The 22,430-nt window shown below is 38.1% G+C and overlaps 1 protein-coding gene and 1 long non-coding RNA gene across 8 annotated transcripts in view; one reads left to right on the top strand and one right to left on the bottom strand.

Moving 5' to 3' along the window:
* The window catches only part of LOC133641699 (uncharacterized), a 526,583-nt gene that overhangs the window by 319,172 nt on the left and 184,981 nt on the right, over positions 1 to 22,430 (top strand). The gene's annotated exons all lie outside the window — the stretch shown is intronic.
* reln (reelin) overlaps positions 1 to 22,430 on the bottom strand; it is a 391,417-nt gene that overhangs the window by 261,519 nt on the left and 107,468 nt on the right. For all 7 annotated transcript variants that reach the window (XM_062035613.1, XM_062035610.1, XM_062035612.1 and 4 more), the window contains one exon: positions 15,459 to 15,566. In XM_062035613.1, coding sequence (XP_061891597.1) covers positions 15,459 to 15,566 — 108 coding nt within the window. The remainder of the gene's footprint in view (positions 1 to 15,458; positions 15,567 to 22,430) is intronic.

The raw sequence follows: 22,430 nt of genomic DNA, 5'->3' as shown, positions 1-22,430 counted from the left end.
CTTCTTGGGTACTGATTAATGCCAAGGGCTACCAGTTTGATACACACTTCAATAAATTGCCAGAAATAGCCAATTTGCTCAATTCCCCTTTAACTCTATGTTATTATTAATAATTAATGATATTTACACTTAATTGAAAAGAGGAGAAAACACGAAAAAAATGACAATTAAATTTTGAAACAGTTTATTTTCAATTTCGACTCTTTAAAATTCAAAATTCAACCGAAAAAAAGGAGAAAAACTAGCTAATTCGAATCTTTTTATGGAACATCACTAGTAATTTTTCCTGATTAAGATTGATTTTAGAATATTGATGACATGTTTTAAATAGGTTAAAATCCAATCTGCACTTTGTTAGAATATATAACAAATTGGACCAAGCTATATTTCTAACAAAGACAAATCATTATTTCTTCTAGATTTTTCAGAACAAAAATTTTAAAAGAAATTCAAAAGACTTTGAAATAAGATTTAAATTGGATTCTACAGATTTTCTAGATTTGCCAGAATAATTTCTTTGAATTTTAATCATAATAAGTTTGAAGAAATATTTCACAAATATTCTTCGTCGAAAAAACAGAAGCTAAAATGAAGAATTAAATTAATTTTTTTAAATTATTCTTTACAATAAAAAAAATAAATTTACTTGAACATTGATTTAAATTGTCAGGAAAGAAGAGGAAGGAATTTAAAAGGTAAAAAGGTATATGTGTTTAAAAATGCTAAAATAATTTTTAAGGTTGTATTTTTTCTCTAAAATTGTCTTTCTGAAAGTTATAAGAAGCAAAGTAAAAAAAAATAATGAATTTATTTAAACAAGTGAAGACCAAGTCTTTAAAATATTTTCTTGGATTTTCAAATTCTATTTGAGTTTTGTCTCTCTTAGAATTAAAAATGTCGAGCAAAGCGAGACCAGCTTGCTAGTAAATAAATCAAATTTAAAAAATAGAGGCAGCTCACTGGTAAGTGCTGCTATTTGAGCTATTTTTAAGAACAGGCCAGCGGGCTACTCATCTGGTCCTTACGGGCTACCTGGTGCCCGCGGGTACCGCGTTGGTGACCCCTGAGTTAACCATTGAGTAACACACAATGGTGAGTAAGGGGAGTGCAGTTGGTGATGAATCTCAGTGCACCGTGGTATACACTATCCAGCTTGTGGAGACAACCAGCAGTAGCATTCATGTACAATATATCTCCATAGTCAATAACAGGTAAGAAGGTTGTTTCCACCAATTTCTGTTTCACAGTAAAAGAAAAGCAAGACTTGTTTCTATAATAAAATCCCAGTAAAAGTTTCAGTTTTTTTACAACATACTGAATGTGCTCCTTAAAACTCAAGTGGTCATCAATTAAAGATCCTAAATATTTAAAAGCACATAATTTGTTGCCCATTTCTTGTTCAAATGTTCTCACACAGTGCTGATCTTACAGTTTTTGATGTGGTAAAGAACATACACTTTGTTTTCTCTGCATTTAAAAGCAGTTGAAGATAGCAAAGTTGTTCTTGTACTCTGTCAAATGCATGTTGTAGGAGTGACAGATTGTTTGGTAAACGTATAGCATGTTCTATATGTTATAGTTATTTGAATGACTCTTACCATAATATGTTACGTTAACATACCAGTTGCTTATTTATGCCTCATATAACGTACACTTATTCAGCCTGTTGTTCACTATTCTTTAGACATTTTAAATTGCCTTTCAAATGTCTATTCTTGGTGTTGGCTTTTATCAAATAAATTTCCCCCAAAAATGTGACTTATATATGTTTTTTTCCTTCTTTATTGTGCATTTTCGGCCGGTGCGACGTATACTCCGGAGCAACTTATAGTCCGAAAAATACGGTAGTAGTTCAAAGTACAAGACTTCTTTTCATGTCTAATGCAGTCCCTCCAGGATTTTGCGGGCTTGTTTTTGTATTTGTCGCGACCAAAAGTAGCAGATTTCGTGGCAGCATTTTAAAAGAGTTGCTATGTTTTAAGACAAGGGTGCCCACACTTTTTCTGCAGGCGAGCTACTTTTCAATTGACCAAGTGGAGGGTATCTACCTCATTCATATATATATATAATTTATATTTATTTATTTATGAAAAATACATTTTTGTTAAAGTTAAAGGTGTTTAATGATAATACAGGCATGTTTAACACATACCGTATTTTTCGGAGTATAAGTCGCACCGGCCGAAAATGCATAATAAAGAAGGGAAAAAACATAAGTCGCACTGGAGTATAAGTCGCATTTTTGGGGGAAATTTATTTGATAAAAGCCAACACCAAGAATAGACATTTGAAAGGCAATTTAAAATAAAGAATAGTGAACAACAGGCTGAATAAGTGTACGTCAGGGTTCACCAACGCGGTGCCCATGGGCACCAGGTAGCCCGTAAGGACCAGATGAGTAGCCCGCTGGCCTGTTCTAAAAATAGCTCAAATAGCAGCACTTACCAGTGAGCTGCCTCTATTTTTAAATTGTATTTATTTACTAGCAAGCTGGTCTCGCTTTGCTCGACATATTTAATTCTAAGAGAGACAAAACTCAAATAGAATTTGAAAATCCAAGAGAATATTTTAAAGACTTGGTCTTCACTAACTGACAAAGAAACAGATAACAGATTTGGTGTCCAGTTCAAAGTGTGACATGATTTATTTAAAAATGTGAGAGTTGACTTTTGTATTTTACATGAGTTATTATTTGTACAAACATGGTGCAAAGTAATTCATGATTTGTTAAACATTTTTAGTGGCTAGCTAGTTAAAATGTTCTTAGAAGTGATCATTTGAAAATGTTCAATTTGAAAAATGTGCACTTAGAGAAAATAAAGTGTTGCATTTTGATATTTATCTGTTTCTATATATATTTATTGTGAGAAATCATTAAGATGATCAGTGTTTCCACAAAGATAAATATCATTAATTATTAATAATAACAGAGTTAAAGGTAAATTGAGCAAATTGGCTATTTCTGGCAATTTATTTAAGTGTGTATCAAACTGGTAGCCCTTCGCATTAATCACTACCCAAGAAGTAGCTCTTGCTTTCAAAAAGGTTGCTGACCCCTGGTGTACGTTATATGAGGCATAAATAACCAACTGAGAACGTGCCTGGTATGTTAACGTAACATATTATGGTAAGTGTCATTCAAATAACTATAACATATAGAACATGCTATACGTTTACCAAACAATCTGTCACTCCTAATCGCTAAATCCCATGAAATCTTATACGTCTAGTCTCTTACGTGAATGACATCAATAATATTATTTGATATTTTACAGTAATGTGTTAATAATTTCACACATAAGTCGCTCCTGAGTATAAGTCGCACCCAAACTATGAAAAAAACTGACTTATAGTCCGAAAAATACGGTAGATTTCTTTCTTTCATGAAGACAAGAATATAAATTGGTGTATTATCTGATTGTGATGACTTGCATTGATTGGAATCAGACAGTAGTGATGATAACGTCCACATTTTCAAGTGGAGGAGAAAAAAAGTCCTCCTTTCTGAAATTGCTATTAAATCAGACCTGCTTCTTCTCATTACTTTTACACATGTTGTAATGAGAAACTGGAACTATGTGATGTAACATATTGTAACTATATACATGATCGTAATAAACTTCCACCATAATAATCAGATTCAGTTGCATTTGAAAACCTTACAGATCACAAATGTACAAAATTGAAATCGGAAATGACCTGCAGTGTGAACGTCGCCTAAAGACATTGGAAATGTGTCTGTCTCTCCAACAGAAAACTCCCAGTTTGAAGACTGTGTGAGGTCCTTTCAGTTAAACCAAAAGGTTGGAATGGAAACAAAGCGCTCTAAATGGAATAAAAGTCAAAGGGGGGAAAACATGAAGCAGTTGAGTCAGGCCAGACTTATGTTGCTTTTCACTTTGGGTCTCCAATTTGACAATAGAACAAAACTAACCTCTCGAAGCACTAACCCACTTTACATGTAAGTCCGTGCATTTAAGAAGTCCACTGGCTTGGTGAGGTGTCCGGCAAATTAACCTGACGACACATTTAAAGGTCTCATATTATGCACAGTTGACTTTTCAATAATGTTATAACATGCATGTCCATGGAGCCTGTTTATGACCACCAAACATGAGAAAAATGTGCAATCTTCATCACTTGTTTGCTCCATTTTTCACAGAACAGTTTCTCAACCAGATGTTCTTCAAGTTGTAGGTTTTGGTCGCCCGGCAGCCAGCATTGTTTACTGTCAACTGGCAGCTCGGGGGCCAAATCCGGCCATACCGGCCCCCGAGTTCAGCTAAAAACTTGAGAGACAAACATTTCTGCAGCAAATTCCTAAAAACTCTAGAGTGCTCTTGTTGTATAGAGGAACTTGGACCACAGTAAACACATTGGCAGAACTTTACATTGACATTTTAACCTTGCTAGCAAAAATATAACACTCTAGTCCTAACTAGGGTTGTACAGTATAGCGGTACTAGTATAGTACCGCGATACTAATGAATCATATTCGGTACTATACCGCCTCTAAAAGTACCGGTCCCCGTGCCCCTTTTTCTTTAACGGGCGCGTCGTCGTCACGTTGTGACATTGCTGGTTTTACAAGCAGAGGAGCATGTTCGGCAGCGCACAATCACGGAGTACTTACAAGCAGACACAGTGTGTAGACAGAAAAGGGACAACGGACGCATTTTGGCTTAAAAACTAAAGATAAATGTGAAGTTACAACACTGAAACACCCTCAGGAAGAGGTGCTTTAAAACATGGCTTGCTAGTGACGGAAGTGGATAATTACATATATCCATATTTAATAGTTCTTTTGTATCTCCTATTGTCATATTTTAATCAGCTAATGTTTCGTCTGGTACAAAGTGTTTGCATTACGAGTGTCCTTGCTGAGAGAGTCAGAGCGTTGAATATTCTCTCTGTTGAGACTCCCATAACATTCTTGAGATAAGGGAACAAAGCGGTGCTGGGCTAGGAGACAACAGGTGGGGAGGAGGGAGGGGAAGAGAGGGCGAGAACAGAACGTCTCTGGGGGGTGGGAGCGAGGGACGGATTGAAGAACACAGCACTTCCGTGGGTTTTGGAGGGAGGGAGATCGATCTTAGCTGCGCGAGGGACCGCTTCTGTACTGGATTGGTCTCACGTTTGTTTTCAAAGCTTTGAGAATAAACCACAAAATACCAACTACTGCCTGGTGATCAATTTAAACTTCAGCTTATGTGCCATAAAAAGAATTTGGGAGTGACCAGCAACTTAAAATCCCTGGGAGGAAGAGCTGGTCAACGCAACACTAGCTAACATCCAGCCGCAGTCTGCAGTGTTTTAGCTACTTCTAAATCACTAATCCTCGCCTCCATGGCGACAAATAAAGTAAGTTTCTTACAAGTATCATCCCTGCAGGATGAGGAATAGCTAAACATGCTTCACTACACACCGTAGGAGGATACAATAGCTCACCGGCGTCACAATGTAAACAAACGCCATGGGTGGATCTACACCTGACATCCACTGTAATGATACCAAGTACAATAGCGCATTTAGTTGATACTTCTATGATTACATCGATATTTTTTTAGCATCACAAAATCTTTTTTTTTAAATTTCAATTTATATTATGTTTATGAACTCAGGAAATACATCCCTGGACAAAAGAGGACTTAAATTATGACCAATGTATGATCCTGTAACTACTTGGTATCGGATTGATAACCATATTTGTGGTATCATCCAAAACTAATGTAAAGTATCAAACAGAAGAATAAGTAATTATTACAGAAGTGTAGATAGAACATGTTAAAATAGAAAATAAGCAGATATTAACAGTAAATGAACTAGTAGATTAATAATTCATTTTCTACCACTTGTCCCTCATATTTTTTTACAAAATAATAGAATGATAAATGACACAATATGTTACTGCATACGTCAGCAGCTAAATTAGGAGCCTTTGTTTGTTTACTTACTACTAAAAGACAAGTTGTCTCGTATGTTCACTATTTTATTTAAGGACAAAATTGCAATAAGAAACATGTTTAATGTACCCTAAGATTTATTGTTAAAATATAGCCAATAATGCCATTTTTGTGGTTCCCCTTTTAGAAAAGTATCAAAATACATTTTGGTACCGGTACCAAAATATTGATATCGGGACAACCCTACATCTGACAAGTGCGAGCTACACTAGCTGCTGTGTCTACCGACGAGTTCTGTTCCGCTAACTTATACCTAAGTCACTCACACTGTGCATGGAACACAAAAGGAGAGTTAATACAAGAATGAAATGAAACGATAGTAAAACGACAGAACTTCTTTTTTAACTCTGTGGTTGTCTTTATGCTGGATGGGGATGCTCAAGGGAAGAAGAGACGGGCTCATTTGGATGAGGACGTAAACGAGACAGGAGACTTTGTCATCTGGCCAAATCTAGTTTCTATCTCAAGCCTCAATAGTAAAACCACTATGCTGCTGTGTTATCACTGCCGATTTCATAGGAGCACATTTTTTCACCTGTTCAAGGATACCATCTTTGTCCTTGACGGCGTTCAAGACTGTCCAACAAGCTTAGACCAAGCAGGCAGACATTGTTGGTTGCCCTTCCCCTCCAAAGTTTTTTTTAAATCTAATTTCGCTACACACTTTCTTTTTCTTATGTGCACTATCATCATAAAAGTTTGCTTTATGCATGGGAGATAAAAAACGAAGGGCACAAAGCTAACAAAAAATATACAAAAACGTCCAAAGACATGCACCTGGAGATAGGTTGATTGGCAACACTAAATTGGCCCTAGTGTGTGAATTTTGTCTGTCCATCTGTGTTGGCCCTACGATGAGGTGGCAACTTGTCCAGGGTGTACCCCGCCTTCCGCCCGAATGCAGCTGAGATAGGCTCCAGCACCCCCCGTGACCCTGATAGGGACAAGTGGTAGAAAATGAATGGATGGATGGTATTGTTCTAGCTGCACAAGACTAAGTATTTTTCCACCGCACGGACATAACTCGTCCTTCAGTGAGTCTCAAACCACTTAGGTCGAAACTACGATTTATATCGTTAATGGGAGTGCATTTTACTTTTAAAATGTAACTAATTATAGTTACTTGTTTCTTTGCCAAACAACTAATTAGTAACAAATTACCCTTTAATAAATGTACTTAATGATTAAGAAAAGTAATTATGGTGTTAATAATTATCCTCCCTAAGGCCCAAGCTGTTTGTTTACATGCTTCTTTTATTTCTCTTTGCTATTTGGGCTTATTAGACCCTAATTAGAATAAAAACTAATAATCATCTTTTGATATGATGTACTTAGTCCATAAGTACACAAACGTGTACTTCATGTGTAGTGACATGCTAATTCTTATTTTTACACTTTTTTTTTCCCAAATCCCATTGTATGTTATACTCTTCTGATACCACCAGATGGCAGTATAAGTGTCCACATAAGCGGCCATAAGACCCCAATTCAGTAGTGTACACAATTTTGGAAAGCTAAAGGTGATGTCCACGCATGTGGCCTTTAGAGTAATTAAAACATTTTTTTTAATTATTTAAAATATATGGCATATGCATTTGAAAGACATTTCATGAAAGCAGTGTGTGCGAGTGTGTGCCTTTGAAAGGCGGTGCCTGTTGCCAAGTTACGTGTGACGTCAGCAAGAGAGCCAGAAAGAGCAGCATCAGCTCAGCTGTGTTTGTTAGCTCTTGCGAGACTGCAGCTGTGTTAAATCTTCTCACTGGATTGTGTTACCTCTGGTTAATAAAGAGATTGAATGTGCTTCGATGGCTGTAGTCTCCTTTTCCCCAAACGGGGTATTATAGGAGCGCAAGCTTTTTCAATTAAATCATTAACTTATTGTTCATCATTCTAGTGTGTGTACTTGTTGTGTGTTGTTTGCTGTGTGATGTTGCCTCCTTCTATTTGATATCAAGTTCATTTCAGTGTGGCGCTTGTTGCTTTCATTATTAGTCAAATATCTTTATTTACGCCTTTATTATATAACGCTGTTTTTAGATAACGTTGTTATTCCAAACTCTGATTATGACAATAAAACGTCATAAACCGAGGACCTTCTGTGCATGTAAAAGTGGATTAAGTTCACAATTGCGCTATGACATGAGTCACCCTATACCTTTCTCAAGCACGTCCTAGGAACACAAAACTGTTTTTATCTCCAATTTGTCAGTAGCTCAGTGACACAGTCGTAAAGGCTGAAAATAAGACACTGAGTACGTTTATATGCACTAAAAATAGACTTGTTGTACGGATTGGCTTGGAAGCTATAAATAATTAAATTGTGTTTGACTTTTTGAAGATCAGATCAACATGTCTACGGTTTATTTTATTTATTTACAGACAGACTTCATTTTGTATTATATTATTGTTTCTTTTGTTAATATCAGAGTCTGTTCTGCAAAAAGGTAATCCCTAGAAGTGTACAGTTTAGGGACAGGAACCCACAGTTAAAATATACATCATCATATACAAAATACAGTACAATACAATTCATTTCAACATCTACCCACCAAATACCCATTTACAATTTCATACCAACCTACCGACAGGTTGACATTTATAAAGAAGGAATCTTTAAATCCACCAAATCAGTCTCGATATCCTAATATGTAAATTTGATAAAAATTTGAAACCAAAAAAGGCTGTCAAAGTAATTTTAGCTCAGGGGCCGAATGGAGGAAAATCTGTGCACACGCGGGCCGGACTATTAAAATCATGGCTTTAAAACTAAAAAATAAAGACAACTTCAGATTGTTTTCTTTGTCATACTTTAGTCAAAAATGCTGAAAATGTTACAATAAAATTATAGAAGAAAATACCGGTAGTGAAAGAGATCCATGAAGGAAAGAAGAAAGTGAATGAATGTTTATAAATGATTAAATTTACATATGCGTAAAAATGTGTTTTCTTTTGTATAATTTTTTTAATGAATTAAGTAACGTTTATGACAACTTTTTTCCAAAACGATATAGAATGTGAGATATAACAGGATAATGCATACATTTCTCATTTTGTTTTCAAAACGCTTACATAAAAAGTGGGCCCCCAAAAATTTACTGTGGGACGCCATTTTTATGACTTGATGGGGTCCCTGGGACCCCATTTTGAAAATTCCTAGTGCCAACAATGATGGAGTATTGGTACGTGCAAAACAGCAGCAGGAGGCCGTGGCCTGTGGGCCGGTTCTAATACTAATCAAATATCATCCCGGGGGCCATAGATCATCCCTTGACTTTGACACATAGGCCCTAAAACGTCACACTTTTGATCCAAATGCAGTATGAAGCTGCTTGTTATTCAATTCAATGTTCAAGTGTTCCCTTCATGCTGTGGCATCCATTGATGTGTTTGTCTCCACTGGTTCTTGTACGGATCCCCACTACCCCAACTCCATAAACAACACGAGAGAGGCCTGCAAACGAACAGCCAATTTACTAACTTCGATGCTGGTTTTATGAGTTGCAGAGTCATAGTGACAGTAGACTGGGAGGAATGATGTATTTTAGGCCCATCTGTCTACAATAAGTCTTAAAGGCCTACTGAAAGCCACTACTAGCGACCACACAGTCTGATAGTTTATATATCAATGATGAAATCTTAACATTGCAACACATGCCAATACGGCCGGGTTAACTTATAAAGTGACATTTTAAATTTCCCGCCACACTTCCGCTTGAAAACGTTTTATTATGCTGACGTATGCGTGTGACGTCACGAGGGCAAGGGAAGTATTCGGAGCCCGTAGAATCCTATACAAAAAGCTGTTTTCATTTCATAATTCCACAGTATTCTGGACATCTGTGTTGGTAAATATTTTGCAATTTGTTTAAAGGCTGCAAAGAAGAACGTTGTAGGTGGGATCGGTGTATTAGCGGCTGGCTGCAGCAACACAACAAGGACTACTTACTTGGATAGCAGACGCCTAGCCGATGCTAGCCGCCAAAACCCACGGATGATCGGGTGAAGTCCTTCGTCGCGCCGTCGATCGCTGGAACGCAGGTGAGCACGGCTGTTGAGGAGCAGATGAGGGCTGGCTGGCGTAGGTGGAGCGCTAATGTTTTTATCATAGCTCTGTGAGGTCCGGTTGCTAAGTTGCTAAGTTAGCTTCAGCATCATTAGCAAAAGCATTGTTAAGCTTTGCCAGGCTGAGAATTATTAACCGTGTATTTACATGTCCATGGTTTAATAGTATTGTTGATCTTCTGTCTATCCTTCCAGTCAGGGATTTATGTATTTTGCTTCTATCTGCATTTGAGAACGATGCTATCACGTTAGCTCAGTAGCTAAGTGTGTCACCGATGTATTGTCGTGGAGATAAAAGTCACTGTGAATGTCCATTTCGCGTGCTCGACTCTCATTTTCAAGAGGATATAGTATCCCAGGCGGTTTAAAATACGAATCCGTGATCCACAATAGAAAAAGGAGAGAGTGTGGAATCCAATGAGCCAGCTTGTACCTAAGTTACGGTCAGAGCGAAAAAAGATACGTCCATCACTGCCTCTCTAGTCCTTCACTCTAACGTTCCTCATCCACAAATCTTTCATCCTCGCTCAAATTAATGGGGTAATCGTCGCTTTGTCGCTCCGAATCTCTCTCGCTCCATTGTAAACAACGGGGAATTGTGAGGAATACTAGCTCCTGTGACGTCACGCTACTTCCGCTACAGGCAAGGCTTTTTTTTATCAGCGAGCAAAAGTTGCGAACTTTATCGTCAAATTTCTATACTAAATCCTTTCAGCAAAAATATGGCAATATCGCGAAATGATCAAGTATGACACATAGAATGGATCTGCTATTCCCGTTTAAATAAAAAAAAATCATTTCAGTAGGCCTTTAAACTGTGTACTGTCCACCCAAACTTGCATGCATGGCTTGTCATGCGTCCTCCATAACATTACACACACTTCTGCAATTAAATAAAACATACAAATACAATGATGTACAGTACAGTTTTGACTGACACGGTCAGAGAAATAGTAATTTGACGATACATGTTTACTATCGCAGTGGTGATTTGCAGTCATATAAAACCGCACTGCATCAGACTGAGAGACGTTTCTAATATATTGCTGTGTATTATAGCACTAGATCCATTCCTTCAAAATGATTGTGCATTACGGTTTATACATTATGTATGATGGTGATTATAAATATCCAACATGCGCCACACATCACCATTCTGAAATCAATCACAGACAAAGGCTGCATAAAGAAATACATTAAAACACCTCTTCTCTTATGATGCGGTCACCAATTAGTATCGCTCGATTTTCGTGAAAAAGTTTGTGATCAACCAAAGGCAGGTCCACTCTGGCTAATACTGTATTTATTTTGGTTTCCCGACTGACAGGCGACTAGCAGCTAATTATGTATCTCCATACACAGTGTGGAGCTGCCCCCCCTAAGTTAATAATGATTACCTACCTCAATTTTTTATCCTGTAAAGCGTCTTTGAGTACCGTATTTTTCGGACAATAAGTCGCAGTTTTTTTCATAGTTTGCGATGAGGTGGCGACTTGTCCAGGGTGTACCCCGCCTTCCGCCCGATTGTAGCTGAGATAGGCTCCAGCGCCCCCGCGACCCCAAAGGGAATAAGCGGTAGAAAATGGATGGATGGATGGAATAAGTCGCAGTTTTTTTCATAGTTTGGCCGGGGGTGCGACTTATACTCAGGAGCGACTTATGTGTGAAATTAACAAATTTCCGTAAAATATCAAATAATATTATTTAGCTCATTCACGTAAGAGACTAGACGTACAGTGTTTCCCATAAACTGCCAAGATACCTGCGGCAGTGGGGCGTGGCTATGGGCGTGGTCACCATGACATCGAGTAATTTGCATAATTTACTCTAAAAAGGCTCAAATAATGTATACTTACTAATTAATAACAGTTTTCTTTTAAACGTCCATCCATCCATTTTACAATATAATTACAACACTTTATGTACATATTTATATACAGATTTTAACAATAAGTTATTCACTGAAATATATTTATTAATTGTGGTTCTTACAAAAAATATATCTTATAAAATATAAAAGCTAAAATGTCACTTAAAGCTCTGCCCCTTTAATTAGTGCATACTAAATAATTTAACTTTAGCCTACTACTACAACCATATTATTTACCAGCAACATAAAGTGAAACAGAGGCAGAGGTGTCCTGCCACAGTCAGTAACAAATAAACAGAAAACAGTAGTGGTCAAATACAAATAAGGCAACAAGAGAAGTATCCTACACTTCTCTTTTGTAAAGTAAATCTGAACAGCCTTTATGGGCATCTACATCAACTATATGATTTTCCTGAGAAGCTGGACAGGACAAACAAAACAAAAACAAAAAAATATATATATATATATTTTTTCTATTTTTTATTTTTTAAAATTTGTGGCGGATGTAATTATTTCGTGGCGGGCCGCCACAAATAAATGAATGTGTGGGAAACACTGACGTATAAGATTTCATGGGATTTAGCGATTAGCAGTGACAGATTGTTTGGTAAACGTATAGCATGTTCTATATGTTATAGTTATTTGAATGAGTCTTACCATAATATGTTACGTTAACATACCAGGCACCTTCTCAGTTGGTTATTTATGCCTCATATAACGTACACTTATTCAGCCTGTTGTTCACTATTCTTTATTTATTTTAAATTGCCTTTCAAATGTCTATTCTTGGTGTTGGGATTTATCAAATACATTTCCCCAAAAAATACGACTTATACTCCAGTACGACTTGTATACCGTAATTTCCGGACTATAAGCCGCTACTTTTCCCCCTCGTTCTGGTCCCTGCGGCTTATACAAGGGTGCGGCTTATTTACGGCCTGTTCTTCTCCGACACCGACGAAGAGGATTTCGGTGGTTTTAGTACGCAGGAGGAAGACGATGACACAATGATTAAAGACTGACTTTTCATATACCGGTAGGCTGGTTATTTTGATAACGTACAGGCGAGCACTTTGTATTACTTTGCACCGTTGTATTATTTGTACTCTGCACGAATGCTGTTCGCCATGTCAAAGATGTGAAAGTTTGATTGAATGATTGAAAGATTTATTGTTAATAAATGGGACGCTTTGCGTTCCCAAACAGTCATCTCTGTCCCGACAATCCCCTCCGTGGTAGCAGGAACCCCTATATACTACGCTAATTACACATCAAAACCCTGCGGCTTATAGTCGGGTGCGGCTTATATATGGAGCAATCTGTATTTTCCCCTAAATTTAGCTGGTGCGGCTTATAGTCAGGTGCGGCTTATAGTCCGGAGATTACGGTATGTTTTTTTCCTTCTTTATTATGCATTTTCGGCCGGTGCGACTTATACTCCGGAGCGACTTATACTCCGAAAAATACGGTAATCTGAAAAGCGCTATACCAAATAAAATGTATTATTTGTATTATTAATATAACTAATATAGACATTTACATCATGTGTTGCCTTCATTATAAGACTTATATGAGGCTTTTTATTTTTTGCGGCTCCAGACAGATTTTTTTTTTTGTACTTTTGGTCCAATATGGCTCTTTCAATGTTTTGGGTTGCCGACCCCTGGTTTAGGCCATAAAATTTAATACGGGAAATAATGTTTCAGTCTTCGTGTTCATGTTCATGTTCATGTAGTGATGCATCTGTCAGCCACATGCTTGTCAAACATCTGCACACAGCTGGAGTGCGGGCACGTCTTTCTTTATTGAAGTGTGTGTGTGTGTGTGTGTGTGTGTGTGTGTGTGTGTGTGTGTGTGTGTGTGTGCATGTGTGTATCTATGTCCCTTGCATGGCTCCATTAAGAGGGATTAGAGCCACGCCTCTTCTCAGACGCTAAACATTAGGGTTGGAAAAGTCCCTCGTTGTGTTGCGTGACCTTCTCGGCCCCCTCAGATGACTTAATACTTGTCACAACAACAATGCGAATCATGACAGTACTGCTCCATATCTTGCTCTTCAAAGCATTCATCTCTGGCTCTGTTACACACACAACTACGTCAGCAGTTTTCTTTGAGCAAACTGATGAAACTTTCTCTTTATGTAAGCTTTTTTTTTTTTTCAAGATGAGACACCCGGCCAAATTGTACAGGGTTGAACTCTCTTCCACCTAATGAAATAGATTATAAATATTTTAATAGGCTTTTAGGGAACTCAGATGTATCACTGCACTTGTTTAAATGCATTACCAGTAAAAGCAAGAGTAAGCAGTGTAAAAGTTAGCGTCTGAATTGTAATTCCTCTCCAAGGCCTTTTCGATGGTTGCTTTTAGGGATGGAACGGTTTAAGAAAAAAAAGTGTGTTGTTTGGATCATGTTTTTTTTTGTTTTTACTACCATGCATGCGTGTAGTCCTGATCATATGCACGCAAAGTTAAGGAGAAGTTTGTTTTTTTGTCCTGTCCAGCCACTCAGGCAAACCATATTGTTGATGATCACATCTGCTGTACAGATTTACTTTACATTAGAGAAGTGTGGTGTACTTCTCTTGTTACCTTATGAGTATTTGACATTATTAAATGGATTTATATTAATATTTGGCGCAGCCGGACGGGAACCGCAGGGGAAAGAAAGAAGAAAAAAGACAGAGGGGGAAATTGCGGGGGGATAAGACAGAGAGACAACAACAACAGTAACCAAAGCAATAACAACAACAACAAAAACGGAACATGAGCAAATAGGATATGTACAAATATGATACGAAACGTGATGGCAAAGAAGCAGTTAGTAGGGTTGGGTATCGAGTATCGAGTATCGATTGGAACCGGGACTAACTTTCCGATTCTCCCGGAATTGTTCAAAAGTGTAAATTTCGATTCCTAGTTTCGATACCCAGTCCGCCGACCGGAAAAAAAGAATAAGTCCGCCGACCGGGAGAAGAAGCCGCTAAACACCAACGAAAAACCGCCCACCGCCGGAAGTGTTAGCATAGCCGAGCCTATGTAGCCGAGCGAGTCAGTCAAGCATGGATAGCGGAGGTCGGCGGTCGAAGTGTGGCTTTATTTTACTAAAAAAAATGAAATATCTGCGAAATGTAACACGTGCGACAGGACTGTTTCGTGCTTAGGAGGGTGCACGTCGAACATGATGAAGCACCTCCGAGTACAAATAACTTCGACGCGATGCGCCGACCGTCCAGGTGTTTTCTCCAAAATCCGGTTTCATTTCTTACTCAGACAAACCTTTTTTCACTCAAAGCTGTTATTAAAATCGTCTGGTTATCGTCATATTATTTCCACTCTTCATCCATCATGGCCTGTCACAACAGGAGTGGGGAAGTGGTCTTAAACTTATTTCTGGGAAAGGATGTGGATCACTGAGCTGGGCCGTGAACACCATGGGACTTCATCACTCCCAACACAATGGTGCAATCCAGAGGGAGGGTCTAGGTTCAAGTTGAGCATGCAATGCAATGCTTCTGTTGGCTCTGGGATCAATGCTGAGGGTTACGTCCGGTGAAGACTTACCGAAGCCAAAGGCAACTGGCGCAGGAATGGGAGCCGACTGGACGGGTGTGGAGGTGTAGAGGCCGGTCACCAACAGACCATCAAAGGAGACACTGGTAGAGATGGTTACTAAGGAGAGAAGAACATTTTGTTTTATTTGTTTATCTTAGCAGATACAAACACAGTTAAATAATAAATTGATGAGGCATTGCAAGCCTTATTTGTTAGATCATTCCATGTGTGAGCTGCTAGTGTGGAGGTGTTTGTGGATATCCTGCTGCTATTAAGCACCAGTTTAAAAATGGAAAATACAGCCAACATGACCATTAACTGTGAACAAATACCCTTCAAGTGGTGGGAGACTAGACAGCATGGCAGGTGTGAAAGTGCCTAAACACACTTGAGCTCAATTGTAATGAAGCTGTATAGTTTGGTTTTCAGTTATTTCAGGTACCATAAGGAAACAGCCAGACAATAGATATTCAAATAAATTGTTTCAGGGGCCACACTTCCAGAAAGCTAAGGACAGGGGGCAGACTTCAGAGAACCATCACACTCCACAGTGCACATTCGATAGATTGGTCTATTTATTTTGTCAAGGTCACTTCTGCAAAAAAGTTAGTCAAAGATCATCAATATGATTGCAATCAATTTGTTTTTAACAATCTCAGGGCTTCCCCTCCATGTACTTGATCGTGGCGACCCGCCACACCTTAAAAATTAGTTGTTTTTTTTCCCAGGAAAACAACTTAAAGTAACCTAAGTAATATATATTGTGTAATATATGTGGGGGGTTCTAATCATTTTATTAGTTAAGTAAAGGATGGATCTACGCAATGTACGTAGTATGTAGCAAGTGTGACATCAGGCTCTCTGCATTTCTCGCTGTTCGTCGGGGACATCGAGTGACAGAAGTAAACAATCTCCGAAACAGGTATAGTCTACAATCATACCAAAAAAAGATGCTAGATTTGTTGCTAGTCGTTTTTAATAAAGAAAAAGTCACTAAAAGGATTGGAGAAATTCCTAGAAACTTGAACAATTCTACACACAGTACATTGTACAATAAGCAGCAATCATTTAAAAATAGAGCAAACGACATATTACAAGAAACAATATATGTTACTACTAAGTAATACCGTATTTTTCAGACTATAAGTCGCAATTTTTTTCATAGTTTGGCCGGGGGTGCGAGTTATACTCAGGAGCGACTTATGTGTGAAATTATTAACACATTAGCGTAAAATATCAAATAATATTATTGATGTCATTCACGTAAGAGACTAAACGTATAAGATTTCATGGGATTTAGCAATTAGGAGTGACAGATTGTTTGGTAAATGTATAGCATGTTCTATATGTTATAGTTATTTGAATGACTCTTACCATAATATGTTACGTTAACATACCAGTTGGTTATTTATGCCTCATATAACGTACACTTATTCAGCCTGTTGTTCACTATTCTTTATTTATTTTAAATTGCCTTTTAAATGTCTATTCTTGGTGTTGGCTTTTATCAAATAAATTTCCCCAAAAAATGCGACTTATACTCCAGTGCGACTTATGTTTTTTTCCTTCTTTATTGTGCATTTTCGGCCGGTGCGACTTATACTCCGGAGCGACTTATACTCCGAAAAATACGGTAATAACATTTGTTTTTTTCATTTATATATAACATGTATATAATTTTTTTAGCTTTAGGTTATGCAAATCATTATAATGATGTCATGTTGACCACGCACCCTAGCCTTGCCACTACACCCAAAGATATATTGGCAATCTGGGGGAAATTCTGAATCTGCTGAAAAAAAATGTGAGTCTCTCACAAGTTTTTTTTAAACTGAACTCCCGGGTTTACCAGTCAAAGAGCATAAATGAGGAAAAAGAGGACCGCTGGTCCTTAATTTATCTACAGTGGCTCGTGTAAAATGAATTTACCTCCGGGAGTTTCCTACTTGTTCCAGTGTATTCCACTTTTTCTCCCTCAATCCTTCTTTCGTAAATTATATACTAGGGTTGTTCCGATACAGATATTTTATATACCAATATAGTGTAATATATTTGAGGGGTTCTTATCATTCTATGGCTGTTAAGTAGAGGAGAGATCTACTTTAGCTTTATTTTTCAATTCACTTATGTAAAAACGTACTTAACATGTACACAACTGCGCCAAATCGTACACATTTCCGGTCCTTCAACGATTGCTGTTTTTTAGGAAGCTTATTATTTGCGCAATATTTACTTGGGATGCACCAAGTATTTGGCTGCCGGAAAAAAACTTGAATCACCTTAACAGCACTGCCTAAACCGGATGCTGTGATGATGCAGGCAGAGGCACAGACAGCATGTCTGCGATGTGGACGTACTTTAATATATCAGAGACGTTTTTATTTTATTTATTTTCTTGTTTGATTTTTTTATTTTTATTTTATTTTACGTATAATTTTTGTGGGTTACTTGTTTGGGCGAGAAGAAAAAAACATTCGACATGTGTTTAATTTTATTTCTGGACTGTATACGTAAAAAATCCAATACACAAGAGAGGAACTAAAATGGAAATTTTGAGGAACACTACTAGTATAACTAAAGAAGTTGAACAAATGCAAGGATCTGCCAATGTTAAGTTAAGTTAATGTACCAATGATTGTCACACACACACTAGGTGTGGCGAAATTATTCTCTGCATTTGACCCATCATCGTGGGAGGTGAGTAGAGCAGTGAGCAGCAGCGGTGGCTGCGCCCAGGAATAATTTTTGGTGATTTAACCTCAATTCCAACCCTTGATGCTGAGTGTCAAGCAGGGAGGTAAAGGGTCCCATTTTTATAGTCTTTGGTATGACTCGGCCGGGGTTTGAACTCACAACCAATGTGTTTACAGTGGTCAAATATCCTCCATACAACAGGAACACTCTAGTGTTTTTAGTAAATTGTTGCAAAAATATTATCTCCCGAGCTTTGAACTGAACTCAGGGGCCAGTATGGTGTCATTCCCGGGCCGCTAGTTCAATATCTATGAGCTATTACCATGAATTGATTAACGTGGACCCCGAATTAAACAAGTTGAAAAGCTTATTCGGGTGTTACCATTTAGTGGTCAATTGTATGGAATGTGTAGAGCTGGGAAAATATTTTGACTCGGGGGCCACATTGAGAGAACAAATGTGTCTGGGGGGTGCAATGTGGGGGGGGCAATGTGTATGTGTGTATAAATGGTACTTAACGTCTGCACTGTTTTTATTTTTATTGTCTGCATTTTAATTTTGCTTTTATTTTCTTTCATTTCACTTTGTTGTCTGTGAAGCACTTTGAGTCTGCCTTGTGTATGAAAAGCGCTATACAAATAAAGTTGCCTTGCCTTGCCTACATGCACATTTAGCTGTAAAAATCTGCTGTATAGTATGTGTGTTTGGGTCCCTTTTTTCAGGAACACTAATACCAAAAGTCACAATGTCTGATAGAATTCTAAAAAAGTTATGTCAGATCACCTCAAAAAAACGGAATTGAATTTTACAGTTTTTTACTGAATGGGACACCCGAAATGTACATGAAAATAAATAAAGTGGGATTTACAATATTAACTATGAACAATAAAACACTGAATATTAACAACATATGAACATCGCTCCTCTTTTACTCCTCAGACCAGCTCCTCCGTAGACATATTTTACAATCAAGAAAAACACAACAAAAATATGAACGCAAAGGGTAATAAACACCTGCAATATGATATATCACTTTCATGCAGAAATGTGTTGTGAAAATGTGCTTCCGCATCTGTTCCTGACACATGCCTTTGGGGCTGGCTGCCCTGAAAAAGCGCACATTTCAACCATTGAAATACTTTCTGTAGTTCAAGACTTACGGTCATTTAACACATCATAATGGCGGCTACAGTTTTGATGTTAAAGGTCTAAAAAAGTTATGTAGAACATCCGTGGGGCCGGATTGAAAATTTTAATGGGCCACGTGTGGCCCGTGAGCCGTATTTTTGCCCAGGTCTACGCTAGACCTACACTACCGTTCAAAAGTTTGGGGTCACATGTAAATGTCCTTATTTTAGAAGGAAAAGCACTGTACTTTTCAATGAAGATAACTTTAAACTAGTCTTAACTTGAAAGAAATACACTCTATACATTGCTAATGTGGTAAATGACTATTCTAGCTGCAAATGTCTGCTTTTTGGTGCAATATCTACATAGGTGTATAGAGGCCCATTTCCAGCAACTATCACTCCAGTGTTCTAATGGTACAATGTGTTTGCTCATTGGCTCAGAAGGCTAATTGATGATTAGAAAACCCTTGTGCAATCATGTTCACACATCTGAAAACACTTTAGCTCGTTACAGAAGCTACAAAACTGACCTTCCTTTGAGCAGATTGACTTTCTGGAGCATCACATTTGTGGGGTCAATTAAACGCTCAAAATGGCCAGAAAAAGAGAACTTTCATCTGAAACTCGACAGTCTTGTTGTTCTTAGAAATGAAGGCTATTCCACTAAATTGTTTGGGTGACCCCAAACTTTTGAACGGTAGTGTGCTTCAGCGCAAAAATAGGTTTAATCCAAACTTCTATTCAACAAGAAAGAACACATACTGCTGCCATATACTGCATCACGCTGCTAACGTCACAGGACAACGTGGCCAACAATTACTATCCCACCCACGCAGCTCTAATAAAAACACAAGTCAGATAAGGGTTAGGCTGAACTGCACTGTACTGCATGGTGGAAACATGGCTTGATTTTCGATTTGGTTTTGGCAATGTATTTATATTATTTCATTCTCTCAGAGAGTAAGTAACAAATCCTGATGCGTTGATATCAGGCTGAAAACAACAAGCTCTTGGCTCTGACCCTGGCCATTTCAGGTCTTTGCAAAAAGCATCAAGGCAGAATTCAGCCAGAGGTTTATTATCCTGTGGTTGATATCTACTGCTTAGTGTAACCCGCAGCAAGTTAACTATTGATCCACTCTGTAAACAAAGACCCTGAGTGACGTGACCACGGTGCTGCTGGACAGCTTCCAGCCAGACAAGAGCTGAATGAGGGAGCAGTCTGTGGCCGCGAGGAAAATCCACTCCCAAAAATTGCATTTTATTGCAAAAAAACCCCTGTGTTAGCAATGGTAGAGGCAGTGTTTCTGTATTTTTATCTCCTGGAATCCCCCTCTGCATTTGTGTTGGTTGTTTTTGTATGGAATGGCAACATGTCAGTTGGGTCTCAGGGTGCTCATTCTTCAGGGGTTGGTGTGTTTCTAAGTGGGATCCTGGGGCAAGCAAGCATCCTGTGTGGGCTAGCCTCCCACCCTGCCTGGGTGACTCCATGTACATGTCCTCACACACGGCACTCAATGTTTGCGTGTGTCTGAATATCCAGTGTTTTTGTGAATATTTAATATATGTTCAGAGCACATTTCATCTCATCATTGTTCCAATGACTCAAAGTTACTATGTATACGGTACAGGCCAAACGTTTCGACACACCTTCTCATTCAATGCGTTTTCTTTATTTTCATGACTATTTACATTGTAGATTGTCACATCAAAACTATGAATGAACACATGTGGAGTTATGTACTTAACAAAAAAGGTGAAATAACTGAAAGCATGTTTTATATTCTAGTTTCTTCAAAATAGCCACCCTTTGCTCTGATTACTGCTTTGCACACTCTTGGCATTCTCTTGATGAGCTTCAAGAGGTAGTCACCTGAAATGGTTTTCACTTCATAGGTGTGCTTGAAGCTCATCGAGAGAATGCCAAGAGGTGCAAAGCAGTAATTAGAGCAAAGTTAGTTTTTGTTAAGTACATAACTCCACATGTGTTCATTCATTGTTTTGATGCCTTCAGTGACAATCTACAATGTAAATAGTCATGAAAATAAAGAAAACGCATTGAATGAGAAGGTGTGTCCAAACTTTTGGCCTGTACTGTACATGAATGCAATATTCCTGGATTAACCCGGAAGTTGCAGAGATTCTGAAACGTTTTGAGACCCGTGAACACCTTTTTCCAATCATGGTATTTATGCAATCCAAAGAGGTTCATTGGGTCTTCAAAAAAGTATGCAATTTGTTATTCTTATAGCCAGACCTGTGTGTTTATTTCCGTACCTAACAGCTTCGGCTACAACGGCTGATTTCCTCAGAGGGCGACACATTGTAGCCAAAACCATCAGGTACAGAAATAAACACACACGTCAGGCTATAAGAATAACAAATTGCAAAGTCATGCGCTTATCAAAAACTAGATGTGGACCCCTGGCATAAGCCTGGATCAACCAAAATACAGTGGACCTGTTTAAGTCTTCCGTTATTGTCGACAATGCGCCCACCAACTCAGTAAGTTCTGGTCCACCTTTTCTTCTCGACACACATTGTGGACTACTTTTGTCGACACAAAATTAGAGAACGAAAGAGGTCATTTCTATGACAATGTGTTGTATTATTATTCATCATTATCTCAAAACGACTTCAGCAACATCTACTGTTTAGTAATACCACAAATAAACATGCACTTAGTGACTTCCTGTTCAGTCCAAAGCAGGCTCCAAAATAAAAGCAAGGGGGTAATAATATACACGGACAAAGTGTAGCTGGCGGACTTTAGCTAAATGATAGTTTAAGCTATTTTCCCACAACTTTATTCCAATGTTGTTAGCTAGCTCGCTTGCTAAAAAGCCAATTATCTTACCAAGGAGACTCAAGCATGGTGTATACTCTCACTTCACATTACTTTTGAAAACCCCTGTGTACCTTCTCGCAAGCCTTGCCTGCACCTTCCAAAATGTGATTGATCGGTTTTGGAAGAGGGTCCCTGAGCGCATGAGAGAACACATTGTGCACGATATGCACAAATTATTGTATGAAATAAAGCAAGTCATGAACATTTTTCATGAAAATGCATATTGTGTAATTTATACCTTGGTTTGCTCAAAAAACAATTACTTAGTGTTTCATTGTTTAGGATTTTGTGTTGCTTCGTCCTAAAGAA

The sequence above is a fragment of the Entelurus aequoreus genome, linkage group LG24 (genome assembly GCF_033978785.1).
Source record: "Entelurus aequoreus isolate RoL-2023_Sb linkage group LG24, RoL_Eaeq_v1.1, whole genome shotgun sequence".
In the NCBI taxonomy this organism is placed as follows: Eukaryota; Metazoa; Chordata; class Actinopteri; order Syngnathiformes; family Syngnathidae; genus Entelurus; species Entelurus aequoreus.
Note: the sequence above shows the minus strand (reverse complement) of the source record. Positions and strands in the feature narration are given on the sequence as shown.